The 14,505-nt window shown below is 58.6% G+C and overlaps 1 protein-coding gene across 10 annotated transcripts in view; it reads right to left on the bottom strand.

Moving 5' to 3' along the window:
- Nucleotides 1–510: 510 nt before the first annotated feature.
- Nucleotides 511–14,505, bottom strand: part of LOC311514050 (aurora kinase C-like) — a 34,449-nt gene continuing 20,454 nt past the window's right edge. For 9 of the 10 annotated variants that reach the window (XM_084616351.1, XM_084616348.1, XM_084616349.1 and 6 more), the window contains 8 exons: nt 6,266–6,317; nt 5,203–5,353; nt 4,698–4,761; nt 3,775–3,966; nt 3,006–3,144; nt 1,875–2,023; nt 1,620–1,794; nt 511–1,100 (listed from right to left, as the gene is read on the bottom strand). In XM_084616351.1, the coding sequence (XP_084472477.1) occupies nt 924–1,100; nt 1,620–1,794; nt 1,875–2,023; nt 3,006–3,144; nt 3,775–3,966; nt 4,698–4,761; nt 5,203–5,353; nt 6,266–6,317 (1,099 nt within the window). In that variant the 3' untranslated portion in view covers nt 511–923. Of the gene's footprint in view, nt 1,101–1,619; nt 1,795–1,874; nt 2,024–3,005; nt 3,145–3,774; nt 3,967–4,697; nt 4,762–5,202; nt 5,354–6,265; nt 6,318–13,235; nt 13,259–14,505 lie in introns of those variants that run through there. The other variant, XM_084616353.1, reaches the window with a different exon arrangement.

Here is a 14,505-nt window from a genome sequence, read left to right as displayed (position 1 = left end):
AGATGCTGGGATGGAGGGCAGAAGGTGCCCGGCCCCCTGTAGCTGTGGGGCTGGGTCAGTCCCCTACACACAGGCGAGGCCAGAGGGATCCCCCCACCCCGAGCTGAGGCTGAGTGGAGGAGATGGGGCAAGCGGTGGGTGAGAAGAGGCTCTGCCCCCCAAGTCAGCAGGCAGGGGCATAGGGCACTGTCTGGTGGGCGAGTCCCTGCGAGGGCTGGGGGGCCAGGCAGCCAAGGGCACCGGGGAGAGGGCCCCAGCAATGGCTGTATTTCAGGGCATGGTGGGGGAGAGCGCCCCCTGCTGTGTCCCTGCCCTACAGCCCCCACTAGTGCCACCCTGGGGCCAGCCCTGCCGGCCAGGAGAGAGGCCCCCCTGCTGAACTCGCCACCCCGCAGCACCCCACCCAGCCCGGAACCAGATTCATACGCCCAAACCCCACAGGGGATCCTGGCTCTGTGGGCCCCAAACTGCCCCCCCCCCCAACACAGACAAACACAATAGGACCCCACGGCAAAGTAACTCCAAATTTTATTAAAAGGAGGGCAGGGAGCACGCAGCCTCCCGCGGGGACATTTAAAACAGGCCATGCCGGGGCATCCCCCGGCCCCCTGGCAGGAAAGGAGAGGCAGGCAGGGACCCGCTGCCCCTCTGGGAGTGAGGGGGGCTAGCCCGACAGCTGGGAAGGCAGCCAGCGAAAGGGCCAACTGTGGAGGGGGTCCTGGAGCCAGATCCCCCCAGCTGGGAAACCTGCCAGGGCCTGGCAGCCGCACCTTTATCTACAGGCCCGAGCGGGCGTGTCGGCCCGTGCCCCCTGCCCGGGACCGGCCGAGGGGGGGCAGCACCGAGGGAGGCCAGGCGGAGGAGGCGGGGACTGGCCCCATTCCCCGCCCCGGCCGAGGGATGAAAGAGGCCGCGGGGCAGGGCTAGTTGGCAGGGGCGGGGTTGAAGACGGGCGGCAGCACCCGGCGGGAGTGGGCCTTCACCCAGGGGTGCTCCAGCACGGCCTGCAGCGGCAGCCGCTCGGCGGGGTTATGGCGCAGCAGCTTGGAGATCAGGTCCCGGGAGCCTTCCGACATGAACGGCGGGAACTGCAGATCCACCTGCCGGGGGCACGCAGAGTCAGAGAGCCCAGACCCCTGGGGTCGAGCCCCGACTCGCGGAGTGGGTCTCGGGGTTAGAGCAGGAGGGGCTGGCAGCCAGGACTCCTGGGTTCTCTTCTCTGCTGTGGGAACTAGGGGAGGACGCTCCTTTGCGCCCGTCTTCCCACTTGGAGCTGGGGTAACGCCCTCAGCCTGGAGCTCAGGACTGAGGGGCAAGAGCACAGATCATCCCAGACTTGGGGGACGCCTCATAGGGATGCCAAAGGGCTAGTGGCCCCTTGGCGGCCAAAGCCCACAGCAGCAGCCTTAGGGTGATGGGGGATTGCCTGTGCAGCCCCCCCACAATGTGCCACGAGTTATTCTGCCACATCTCTCTGGGGCAGGCCGGCTGGTTACTCAGGGACCCCTCGCCCGGCGCCGAGATGCGGCCAGCTCTGGGGCGGGGTGGCTGGTTACTCAGGGACCCCTCGCCCAGCGCCGAGCTGCGGCCAGCTCTGGGGCAGCGCGGCCCCACCTCACCTTGGTGATGCGGCGATATGTCTCCGTGTGGGTGGAGCTCTCGAAGGGCGGCTGCCCCACCAGGAGCTCATAGCACAAGACCCCGATGCACCACAGATCCACCTTCTCGTCGTGCGTCTTGCCCTCGATCATCTCGGGGGGCAAGTAATCCAGCGTGCCGCACATGGTCCTCCGCCTGCGGGGGAGCGGTGCGGGGTGAGCGCCACGCTGAAGACGGGGCAGGGACCCTCCCTCCCGCCCCCGGCCGGCTCTCACCTGAGCGAGGGCGCGTGCACGGACCAGCCGAAGTCGGCGATCTTGAGCTCGCCCTTGAGGCCCATGAGGAGGTTCTCCGGCTTGATGTCGCGGTGGATCACCTTCTTGGCGTGGCAGTAAATGAGCGCGTCAGCGAGCTCCTCCATGAGCTGTGGGGCAGAGCGCGGGCTGTCAGGGGGCTGGGCCGGCCGAAACCCCCCATTTCCCCTCTGAAATCCAAGCTTTTAAAAAACGCTGGGGGTGGGGGGATGGAAGGCCTTTGAAACAAGGAAAATACCCACTTGTTTCCACCAGCCCCCTTCTTACTGCCCCTGAAAAATGGGGGCGCACAGGTTAAAAATAAACGTTAGGGGGAAAACGTCACTTAGTTCCTCTGCCTGTACCGGAAAATGCTCAATGATATTCTACTCCCCACAGCACAGCGCCCCCTAGCGCCGCCCTGGGGCCAGCCCTGCCTGCCAGGGGAGAGCGCCCCCTGCTCAGCCACCTGCCCCGCTCCCTGCCCCACAGCATCCCCTAGTGCCACGCTGGGGCCAGTCTGCTGATTGGGAAACTGAGGCAATAGAGAGGGGAAGTGACTTGCAGAAGGGCAGGAGCGGAGCTGTCACTGGTCCCCACTCCCCCCTGAACCAGGAAAAGAACCCAGGAGTCCTGGCTCCCAGAACCCCCTGTTCTATCCACTAGCCCCCACTTCCCTCCCAGAGCCAGGAAGAGAACCCGGGAGTCCTGGCTCCCAGCCCCCCGGCTCTGACCCACCAGCCCCCACTCCCTTCCCAGAGCCAGGGAGAGAACCCAGGACTCCTGGCTCCCAGCCCCCCAGCTCTGACCCACCAGCCCCCACTCCCTTCCCAGAGCCAGGGAGAGAACCCAGGACTCCTGGCTCCCAGCCCCCTTGCTCTAACCATTAGACCGCACACCGCTCTCAGAACCTGGCAGAGAAGCCAGGCGTCCTGACTCCCAGCCAGTGATCTACCCACTAGACCACGCCGCCCTCACAGCCAAGGTGGAGATGGCACGTGCCAGGCCTGTATCTAACAGGGGGCTGCAGCCCACGTGCTCTGAGCTGGGAATGGCGCCCCCATCTGCTCTGGCCTGGGGGGCGCTGCGCCTGCCAGACCCCCGCCCGCTCACCGTGGCGGTCTTCTGCTCATTGAACTGCCGGCATTTCTGCAGCTCCTTGTAGAGCTCGCCGCGGGGCGCGTACTCCAGGATCAGGTAGACCCGCTTTTTGTCATGGAAGTAATTATAGAGGCGCAGGATGTTGGGGTGTCTGCGGGCCAAAGGCGGGGGGGCAGTCAGAGCCGGGCCTGAGCATGCAGAGAGTGCCCCCCACCCCGCAGCACAGTGACCCCTAGGGAGCCCCCCGCCCCGCTCCCCGCAGCACAGCAGCCCCGGCACCACCCCGGGGTCAGCCCCCCCTCCCAGGGGCTAGCACCCCCCACCCCTTTGGATCCTGCAGCATCCCAGCCACGAGGCTGCTCTGGGAGGGCTGGAGTCAGATCACCTAGGGCCAGGGCAGCTGGGGTGGGGGGGTCTCCCCTCCCAATGGGGGCGCCAGCCCTCGTCTCTGCTCCAGATCCCCCCGCCGGAGAGACCCCCACATGCACAGCCTGGGACATCGGTTACTGGGGCGGGTGTTGTGGGGGTGCCCCAGTGCAGGACGGCCCCCCCAGATGGGTCCAATCCACGGCTTCAGGGCTGCGCCCGGGCCACCCCCACTCCTCTCTGCTTCCCGATCTCCGGAGTCCCTTATCTCCACGCCAGGCTTTGGGGGCCCCCCACCAATCCCTTCCCAGGGTCGAGCCCCCAGCCAGGACCCTGCCCCAAACGGGCTGCGGGGGGGCAGGGCTCCGTGCCCAGCCACTTCGCGTCCCCCCCGCCCGTGCCCGTCCCCACCCACTGGAGATGGGACTGGATCTCGATCTCCCGCCGCAGCTGGTGTTCCACGCCCTCCTTCTCCATCTGCGACTTGAAGAGCACCTTGAGCGCCACGATGAACCGGGACGCCCGCTCCCGGGCCAGGTACACGTTCCCGAACTTCCCCTTGCCCAGCGGGCGCCCAATCTCAAAGTCATTGATGGTAAAGACTCGCCTGGGGGCGGACGGGGTTAGAGTCGGGGGGTGCAGAACAAGGGGTGCCAAGGGACAGCAGGGGATTTGCACGTCCTCAGATCCCCCTCCCCCCCCAGGGCCCCCGCTCCCGTGCAGCCCTCCCCCGGGACCTGGCTGCCCCACATCCCCCCACCCCGGCTTCCCAGGCAGCCCTTTCCCCTCAGGGCCTGGCCGCCCCAGATCCCCCCTCCCACACACAGGGCCTGGCCACCCCAGATTCCCCCCTCCTCCTGGGCAGCCCTCCCTGCAAAGGGCCCAGCCACCCCAGATCCCCCCTGGCCACCCCAGATCCCTCCACCAGATACCAGTCGCCCCACATACCCCTCCCATCTGGGCAGCCCTGCCCTCGGGGCCCAGCCCCCCCAGATCCCCCCTCCCCCACCAGAGCCTGGCCGCCCCAGAAACTCCCCTCCCCCCGGCAGCCCTTCCCCAGGGCCCAGCTGCCCTAGATCTCCCCTCCCCCTGGTAGCCACCCCCCCAGCAGCGCTCCCCCAGGGCCCTGCCACCCCAAATCCCCTCCCCTGGCCCCAGATCTCCCTAGCCCAGACAGCAGATCTCCAGGGAACCACCTGGATCAGGGTGAGGGGGATGTCAGCCAGGACGGGCAGCCCCAAAGCGAGGGCTCTCCCCTCCACAGGAGCCAGATCTCAGTGCCCTCTAAGGGAAAGTGTCACCTCGGCCCCCCACCCCAGCCCCCGCAGAGGGACTCACTGTGGGGTGGGCTGAGTCGCCTGGGGACCGCAGCTGGGTTCAGCGGGCACCCTGCCCGCGACAGCTGTGGAGAGGGAGAGAGTCACATCCTAGCATTCCCCGTTGCACCGTGCCCACCCTCCCCAAAGACAGGTCCCGGCGGGCCGCCCACAGCTCCCGGCTGAGCTAGACGACGTCCCGTCAGAGTGCGGGCAATGCCCCGTCCACCATCTCTGGCCTGGGCGAGCCAGGTCGGGCTGGCTGATCGAATGGGCCCTACTGGACGGTCGGAAATCCCCACTCCGTGTTTCTCCCCCATTCTTAGCTCCTAGACCCATAGATATAGGCCAAAAAGGACCCCGAGATCACCTGCTCTGCCTTCCTGTCTAATGCAGGCCTCAAAACTGCCCTGAATTAACGCCTGGCTGAGCCTGAGCAGATCTGTTGGGGGGGGATGGGGAGCACAGATCCTCCCTCCTCCCCTGCCCCTGAGTGTACCCCCAGCCCCCAACCTGCCCCTCCTTACCTGGCTTCTGGATGCTGGAGGACTTCAGGATAATCTTATTGGTGCTGGCCATGGCTCTCTGTGCCAGCAGCGACTCGGAGGGGGTGCCACTGGGCATGTAGGGATCCTTCCGGGGGACTCGCTGGGGGCCTGGCCCGTTCAGCACCCCATACTGTGCGGGGGGTGGCGGGGAGAGAGAAACCGAGGGTTACAGGCAGGCACTGGAGGCCGGAAGGGGTTTCTCCAGGACCCGGCCTCAAAAGAAATCCTAGAACAGATCTGTTAGAAAACCAGCCCATCTCGAGGTGAAAATTGTCAGTGATGGAGAATCCCCATTGTCAAATATCGGTTCCCCGTGTAGATATTTAGAGACTTCACCCCTTCACCTTCTGTTTGGTAAGTGAAACAGACCAAGCTCCTGGCGTCTCTCACCCCAAGGCCGGTTTTCTCCCCCTTTAATCGTTCTCGGGGCTCTTTTCTGACTGCTCTCCAATTTATCAGCATCCACCCCAAGTGGACTCAGGATCCCAGCAGTGGCTGCACCAGGGCCAAAACCAGAGATAAAGTCACCTCTGCGCTCCTACTCGAGATTCCCCTGTTTGTACATACCAGGGTCGTGCTGGGAGCTCATGTTCAGCTGATTATCCACACCCTCCTCCCGCAAATCTTTTTCCCCCAGTTTGTAAGTGTGGCCCACATCCGATGTTCCTAGACGTCTCCATTTACACTTAGCCACGTTAAACACACATCGGTCGCTTGCACCCAGTTTACTCAATCGCTCGGAATCAGGGCCCTGTTGTCTTCCTTATTTATCACTAGTCTGTGGCAGCTGGCCACCGCTCCTGTACCTTAGCTAGGTACTGCAGGTGCTGAGTGGGGGCTTTCACTTTGGCTCAGCACCTGGCATGGGGGGGCACCTCATCTTGGACAGGGGAGTCTGCATGGTGCCCTGATCTCGGGGGGAGAAAGGGTCCCTGGCGGCACCCGGGTGGTGGGCCTCGATCTCGGGCGGGGGGAAGAGGGTTTTGTGCAGTGCTTGGCACAACAGAATCCCTCTCACCATAGGCCCGCAAGATCAGCTCACCTTGGCCAGGCTGATGCTGGTACCAGGGGTCACATTCTCCTTGTAGGCCATTCTGTGGGGAGAAGCAGACACAGCATCAGCACCAGCCCGTGGTCGCCCAGAATCCCCACCTGAGACTGCCTGCCCGCGGAGACCCTGATCGCCAGAGGGCCCTGGATCGGGAGGGGGGAAATCCCCGCGAGACACGAGGATCCCCGCTTTACAGAAGAGATCAGAGCGATTCAGGGTCACACGGGGAGTCGGGAGTCAAGGGCCAGCCCAGTGCCCTAACCACTAGCCCAGCCTTCCCCTGCTAAACCGACCAAACTCCTGGCGTCTCTCACTTCCAGGCCGGTTACTAGTCCTTGAATCATTCTTATGGCTCTTTTCTGACCCCTCTCCAATTAACCCATGTCCCTCTGGAGTTTAGCTGTACTAAAGCACGTATTTCGCGTGCACCCAGGTCACCAAGCAATCCAGAGTGCCCTGTATCAGTGACCCGACCTGTTTGTTATTCACCACGCCCCCAGCTGTCAGGTCATCTCCAGGCTGTAGCAGAGACAATTTGCTGTTTTCTTCCAGGCCACTGAGGAAGATGTTAAATAGCCCCGATCCCAGTGGGACCCCACTGGAAACAGACCGGCTGTTTGAATCAGCCACGTCAGCACACCCCAGGGGACCTGCCGCACAGAGACAATTACTCCCGCGGGACCGATTTGGGGAGGGAATGATTAACCCTCCTTTATGACAAAGGCTGGAAAATCGATTTCCTCCCCCAAAATAAGCTAATTCAGCTTCCCCTGCCCCCACCCCTACAGCCTGGCGTTTGCCAGAGGTCTCTGTGGAGGACCAGAGACACGGACTGGGGATCACCCAACTCTGAAGGGAAACTAACTCAGAAGTCTTTCCTCCCAGCTGTTTGACAGGTGTTGGAGTGACACAGCTCTGCTGGAGACGCAATGCTCCAGCTCCCCCAGTGCTCGGCCTTCTGGGAGCCGAGTGCTTCCCGTGCCTTGATTTCTCTTACCGGCCCTGTTCTCCCATTTTAGAGGGAGAACAGAGGCACTGAGGCAGCAATGTGTTGTGTCACATAGAGCCTGGTGTGTTCACAGCACAGCTCCCCGCGCCTCCAGCTGCAAGCACACGGCCGGCTGCTCACTTTGGGCACTCAGAAAGGGAGGAAGACCATCTGGAAAGCATTTGGTGTAAGTGGCCAACGTCTCCCGGGGAACTCTGCGACACAGACAAGGGCAGAATCCCGCTCCCCAGGAACAGCAAAAGCCACGTCCCTGACACCACGGCTGTGATCCCCGCCAGATTTCAAGTCCCTGCTCCAAAGCTGGGGGGGGGGGGTGCGCGCTGGAGCGCCTCAAAGAAAGTCCTAAGAATTTCACACGGGGAAAATGCCATATTTTGTTCCTATCTTCGTTCTCAGAAATGGCTGAGCTATTTTGGCTGAAATGGTCTCCCAAAAGTCAGCCTGAGGCAAAGACCTGGACTGGACCATTTAATGCAAACAGTTAAAAGTTTGCCAAAGTTATAAGTAGGCCTGGCAGAAGTTTTTGTTTGTTTTAATTTCAATGGATAATATCAATATTTATTTTGAAGCACTTCCCCCCAGTGTTTGCATATTTAAATCCCAACCGTGCAAAATGATGGTTTCAAGCATTTTGCCCCCAAATGTTTTTCATTTTAAATTTTCCACAGTCACAGGAAATTGGCGGGCATCAATTATTTAACGACCAGACAGATTGGAAAAGTGAAAGCTTTGCGATCGTTAAACCACAGAATGTCTATATCACGTGCCAAAATACAAAGCAAAGACCCTTAAATCAAACTAATAAGCTCTCAAGCAGCATTCTTCTTACTTTGCCCGTCAGTTTCCATTGTTAGGCATGGAAGTATTTTTCCTCAGTTTATTGCGGGCGGTGAAATCAACATTCACCCATAAAAATCTAACCTGTCCAAGCCTAGTTACAAGCAAACCGAAACAGGGCGCCTCTAATAAGCGTCTGGGTTCAATTCACTCCTTCGCTTATAGTGAAAACCATCTTGCCTGCATAACCAACGCCAACAGTCAGGCCCTCGGCAGCTTTCCTCACAGAACTGCAAAGGTTTTCATTTTGCACAGTATATTATTTTGGGTCTTGTTAAAACCTCGACTGGTTCCCCCCACCCAGATAGCAATGGGGTTTTTACAGGGTGAGGATAACAGAACTCAGCCCAGGTCAAGCAGAGCCAGGGGGGAGAGAGAGAGAGGGTGGTGGGGTTTTTCTCTTAAAACCGTTCAGATTTTCCAAAAAAATGTGCATCAGTGACTCTACCAGAAAGGAGAAGATCTCTCTGGCTGACGAGAATCATTGAAATAGATTGATGAAACAGCTGGAAACCCTCGGGAAGGCTTAACTCAATGGCACCCAGCAATACCCTGCAGCGGAACAAGCCCCCACTCTTCCCCAAAGCCTGCTGTAATCTGGAGGTGGGGTGGCGGGGAAGGAAAGACAGGGCCCTGGCCTGGGGGGAAGCGTGACTGTTCTTAATGTTTCCTCTGAATAGTGTGGGGGTGCCTCAGTTTCCCCTAGACAGGTCTTACGTATTTAGGGGTGGGATAAGGGCATATGATTGTTGCAGAGCCCTAGAGGGCAGGTGTGTGCAGGGGTCTGGACATAGAGAATGGCCGACACCCTGCTTCCTGGCAACTGATGGCCTAGTCCCTTCCCCCCTGCAAGGTGAGAGCTAAAGGGCTGGAGAACAAAGGAATCCGGTGACCTCCTGGCCCGGGAAAGGAACAAAGCCCAGAGGAGGGGGGGCTGGAGGGGGAGTCAGTTTGGGGTTGGCTGGGGACATGGAGAGAAGGGCAGACGTGGTTGTCTGGCTCACTGCCCCCCAAAATGGACCCAGCTGAGGGGTCCTGTTCTCTGCACCTATAAGCTCTGTTTTAGACCATGTTCCTGTCATCTAATAAACCTCTGTTTTACTGGCTGGCTGAGAGTCACGTCTGACTGCGGAGTTGGGGGGCAGGACCCTCTCGCTTCCCCAGGAGCCCCGCCTGGGCGGCCTCGCTGTGGGAAGCGCACGGATGGGGCAGAGGAGGCTGAATGCTCCGAGGTCAGACCCAGGAAGGTGGAAGCTGTGTGAGCTGTGTGTCCTGCAGACAGGCTGCTCCCAGAAAGGAGACTTCCCCAGAGTCCTGCCTGGCTTCATGGGGAGCAGTTCCAGAGCATCGCCCGGGGGCCTTCATGACAACTGGTGGCAGGGGTGGGAGGTACTGCACCTCGTGGACGGCGCTTCCTGCAGTAAGTGACTGGGGAGCAATAAAACGAAGGGGGATCGCCGAGGACCAGGCGTGCTGAAGGCTCAGAGAGGAGCGGTTTCGGGGGGTAGTTAACCCCTGGGAGTGTGTGACCACCGAGAAGGACTGTGCAGTAATGGGGGCCCCCTGAGGACTGCGGTGAGCAGTCTCAGGGGCGGAGGAGCCTGTGGCTTCGCTCTGGGAGAGAGAAGGACTTTTGCAGTAACAGGGTTCCCCTGGGGATTGCAGCGAGCAGTCCAAGGGGCAGAGGAGTCTGCAGCTCGACACTGGCAAAGAGGTGGTGACCTCGAGAAGGGCTGGCTCACTAGGGGTTCTCCCTGGAAACCGTGGGGAGCTGAGAGCACACAGGCCTGTAAGTCCACAGCAACCTGGGAACAACGGAGTGATGGCCTGTCACCATCTCCTTAAGAAGGACATTGCAAAGGACAAACAGAGGGTTACACATTGGAAAGTTCACCAAGGCACAATTAATCGTGCAGCTGGAGGAGGATGATCACTCTAAGAAGCAGATTCCTGACCCCAAATGAGGCTATAGCAGGATCTGGGAGCAGCTGCAGTGGTAGCCAGGCATCCCTAAGACTCCTGTCCCCGACCAGACGGGGGTCTTCATGATCGGGTTCCCCATCGGGGGATCGGAGACGGACGGGATTGGAGCTGAGTCTGAGAGAGCAAGTTTCCTGGGGTCAAGCCCCTCCCCAGTGAGAACGGAAGGTGATGGTCAATGGGGAGACATCCTGGGGTGGCGAGATCCTGGGACAGAGAGATGTTCCTCGCCCCCCTGCGCACCAGAGAGGGGGGCTCAGGGGGCTCATGCAGGCTCTGATGCAGCAAGGAAAGCAGCGAGCTCGCTGCCTACCCCCACTGGGACAGCAAGGGCAGCGCTGAGCACAGTGGGAGCTGAGACCCCAGCTGAGGTGGGGAGACACAGGCAGGGCAGGGGATCTGTTGGGAGTGGCAAGGTGCTTGGGAAGGAAAGTTTGGATGAGCCTAGGCAGCCTTGTGAGCTGATGGCTGTGTCTAGTCAGCAGGGTGGGAAGGCGAGGAGAGTGGAAGAGGAATGTCCCTGGACCTTACCGGTTACCTGGGTGGAGAATTGGGACAGGGAAGGAAACGTGCCTGTGTCTGCCAGGGGTATTGACTTGCCTATGGAGGGAGCTACCCCGGTCTCCAAGCAGTTGTCTGTGACCAGCCCTGTGTGCTGGGACAAGGGGAAAGAGATCCCAAGCTGGGTGTCTGGGAAAGGAGAAAGTGTGTCCGGCTCTTCTTTGTATGTGGAGCAGACAGAAGGGGTCTTTCAGCCTGTGATGGTTGAGAATAGTGCAGTTGTCTCAGAGTTGGTTCTGGATTCAACTAAAGCCCAGGAAGGGAATGGTCCTAAGTTTGTGTCTGCTCGGGAGAATGGCACCATAACTAGGTCGCATCCAGTTAGTGTCTACGTAAAATCCCAGAGACCAGACAATTCTGGTGCTTGTATTTTGCCTATTGCTAGTGTGTTGTTCGGAAAGGGTGTAACAACTCTGTTTAATCAGGGTGAGATCCTAGCCAGGGCACAAGGAGAGCAGGAAGGTGATTTGATTATTTTACATACTGAGGGTGTGGAAACCTGTAGCAAGAAGGAAAAGATTCCTGAACTTGTGTGTGGCAAAGGGAAGGAGAATGCTTCTAACCTTTTATCTAGGAAGTCTGTAAGTTTGCCTGAAAGGGGATGGTGTAGGAATCCGCCGGATGGGCCAGAGGTAATTCTGGATGTAAGGGAGACCCAGAAAGAGTCTGTTTTTGCTCAGGAAAGTGTTCCTTTAGAGCAAGCCCTTGGTGAAGAGGGTAAGAGCAGAATTTCTGTGAAGGGTGAATTGTTGCATAGAAAAACTCCTAGGGAAAGGAATCCTCATAGTAGTCTTTGCAAGCAGTTTACTGCCACTGAAGGGTGTGAAAGTGATTTAATCAAGACAGTTTCAGTTCCTAACAGGCAGAAATTTTCTGTTGTGAATGGATCCACTGACTTTCCTGTTGAAGGATCCAGTGTGGATAGCTTTGAGAAGGTCTCAGATGAAGTGAAAGCTCTTAAGAAAGTTAAACAGTCCTATTACCAAGTGGCCGTGTTTGGCCAGTTTCTTGGGGAGACAAGATTGTTGAGAAGGGGATGTCTCCACGCTAGTTCTGTAAGTGAACAGTATGTGGCCCAGGTCAAGATGGGGGCTCTTAACCAAGAGAGCCCAAATTGCAGGCCTCCAGACTGGAGTGCTGGGAGAAGACCCAATCCCAGTTTGACCCCCGGGGGTTTTGGGGTGGCAAAAGGGCAAGGGCCGCATAAACCTTCCCACATGCGGCATGTGAGTGCTATCGACCACCCCCGACCTAAGGGAGGGCGTGAAACTGGAAGGGCCTGGTGTAACTCCCAACAAGGAACGGGAGAGATGCTGGGGCATCCATGGGAATGTTGGTGGCTTCAAACTTCCTCAGGTCACCGGCTAAAGCGACCCCGCTCAGTTCAGTCTCAAAGGGGGGAGAGATGTGACGAAGCGTGACTGTTCTTAATGTTTCCTTTGAATATTGTGGGGGTGCCTCAGTTTCCCCTATGCAGTTCTTAAGTATCTAGGTGGTGGGATAAGGGTGTATGATCATTGCAGAGCCCTAGAGGGCAGGTATGTGCAAGGGTCTGGACACAGAGAATGGCCAACACCCTGTTTCCTGGCAACTGATGGCCTGGGCCTTCCCCCCTGCAAGGTGAGAGCTAAAGGGTTGGAGAACAAAGGAATCCGGTGACGTCCTGGCCCAGGAAAGGGACAAAGCCCAGAGGAGGCGGGGGGGGGGGGGGGGGAGATGGAGAGAGTTTCAGTTTGGGGCTGGCTGGGGACATGGAGTGAAGGGCAGACATGGTTGTCTGGCTCATTGCCCCCCAGAATGGATCCAGCTAAGGGGTCCTGTTCTCTGCACCTACAAGCTCTGTGTTAGACCATGTTCCTGTTGTCTAATAAACCTTCTGTTTTACTGGCTGGCTGAGAGTCACGTGTGACTGCGGAGTTGCGGGGCAGGACCCTCTGGCTTACCCAGGAGCCCGCCTGGGTGGACTCGCTGTGGGAAGCGCACAGAGGGGCAGGGGAGACTGAATGCTCCAAGGTCAGACCCAGGAAGATGGAAGCTGTGTGAGCTGGGTGTCCTGCAGACAGGCTGCTCACAGAAAGGAGACTTCCCCAGAGTCCTGCCTGGCTTCGTAGGGAGCATTTCAAGAGCATTGCCCGGGGACTCTGTGACACCCTGGCCTGGGGGGAAGGGGGCACCCGGTCCCTGGCATGGTGTGGAGAATGGAGATACTTACGGGGAGAGCTGCAGGGAGCCCTGAAATAGAGGGGCGACAGGAGGGGGAAGCCAGGTAATGGAGGGACAGGAGCTGCGAAGGGTGCCACCCTCTCCAACGCATCATCACGGATCTACAACCTATCCTGAAGGACAACCCATCACTCTCAAACAGATCTTGGGAGACAGGCCAGTCCTTGCCTACAGACAGCCCCCCAACCTGAAGCAAATGCTCACCAGCAGCCACACACCACACAACAGAACCACTAACCCAGGAACCTATCCTTGCAACGAAGCCCGTTGCCAACTGTGTCCACATATCTATTCAGGGGACACCATCATAGGGCCTAATCACATCAGCCACACCATCAGGGGCTCGTTCACCTGCACATCTACCAATGTGATGTATGTCATCGTGTGCCAGCAATGCCCCTCTGCCATGTACATTGGCCAAACCGGACTGTCTCTACGTAAAAGAAGAAATGGACACAAATCAGACGTCAAGAATTATAACATTCAAAAACTAGTCGGAGAACACTTCAATCTCTCTGGTCACTCAGTTACAGACCTAAAAGTTGCAATTCTTCAACAGAAAAACTTCAAAAAGAAGACTCCAAGGAGAGACTGCTGAATTGGAATTAATTTGCAAACTGGATAAAATTAACTTCGGCTTGAATAGAGACTGGGAGTGGATGGGTCATTACACAAAGTAAAACTATTTTCCCATGTTTATCATCTCCACCCCCCCCCCCCGTTCCTCACATGTTCTTGTCAACTGCTGGAAATGGCCCACCTTGATTATCACTACAAAAGGTTGTCCCGCCCCGTCCCCCCTGCCCCGTGTTTTCCACTGCATGCTTCCAATGAAGTGAGCTGTAGCTCACGAAAGCTTATGCTCAAATAAATGGGTTAGTCTCTAAGGTGCCACAAGTCCTCCTGTTCTTTTTTCACCCTAGTTATGGGTATTACGACAGTGCTTGGAGATCCCAGCTAAGATCAGGGCCCCATTGTGCCGGCTACACAGGGCCTGCCCTGGGAAGCGTCATCTGAACAGACAGAGGGCAGGAGAGGAAACTGAGGCATGGGGGGTAGGGGGGCATGAGTTGTCAAAGATTACCCAAAGATCCAGGAATAGATCCCCAGCATCCTGACCGCCTCCTCCATTCTCCTAGCCACTAGCCCACGCTGGTACGACCCCAGGGACCCACAGCACTACACTCCCCTGCTGGCTTAGACACCACAGGGAGCAACGCAGGGCTGGAAACCTGCCCATCCAGCCCCCTAACTCCTGCCCCCCCAGAGGCCCCTGCGACAATTAGGATGCAGACCCCCCATGGGGAGAAGAGTGTCTGGACCCCACGGAGTAGGCAACTGAGCCACCTGGTACATCAAGCAACATCCTAGCGAGAGCTGGGCACAGACGGGGCTCAGGAGCGGATGCATTTGGGTCACTAGAAAGCCGAGTTCAATTTGTGCAGCCCACTCCCCAATGGGGCCAAGGTGCTGCCCCCCAGCTGGACGAGGGGCGCTCCAACCACCCCGGGAAAAGCCAAGCGATGGCCCCATGTCTGGGGGTCCTGTCCAACTGCACGTTGTCTCAGTGTTTCCCTATTAAAGTTAATAGCCCAATCACTTGCTTACTCTGTGGGGTACC

The sequence above is a fragment of the Lepidochelys olivacea genome, assembly GCF_965140295.1.
Source record: "Lepidochelys olivacea isolate rLepOli2 genome assembly, chromosome: 28".
NCBI classification, from domain to species: domain Eukaryota; kingdom Metazoa; phylum Chordata; order Testudines; family Cheloniidae; genus Lepidochelys; species Lepidochelys olivacea.
The sequence above is the reverse complement of the archived record's forward strand: the minus strand, read 5'-3'. Positions and strand labels throughout refer to the sequence as shown.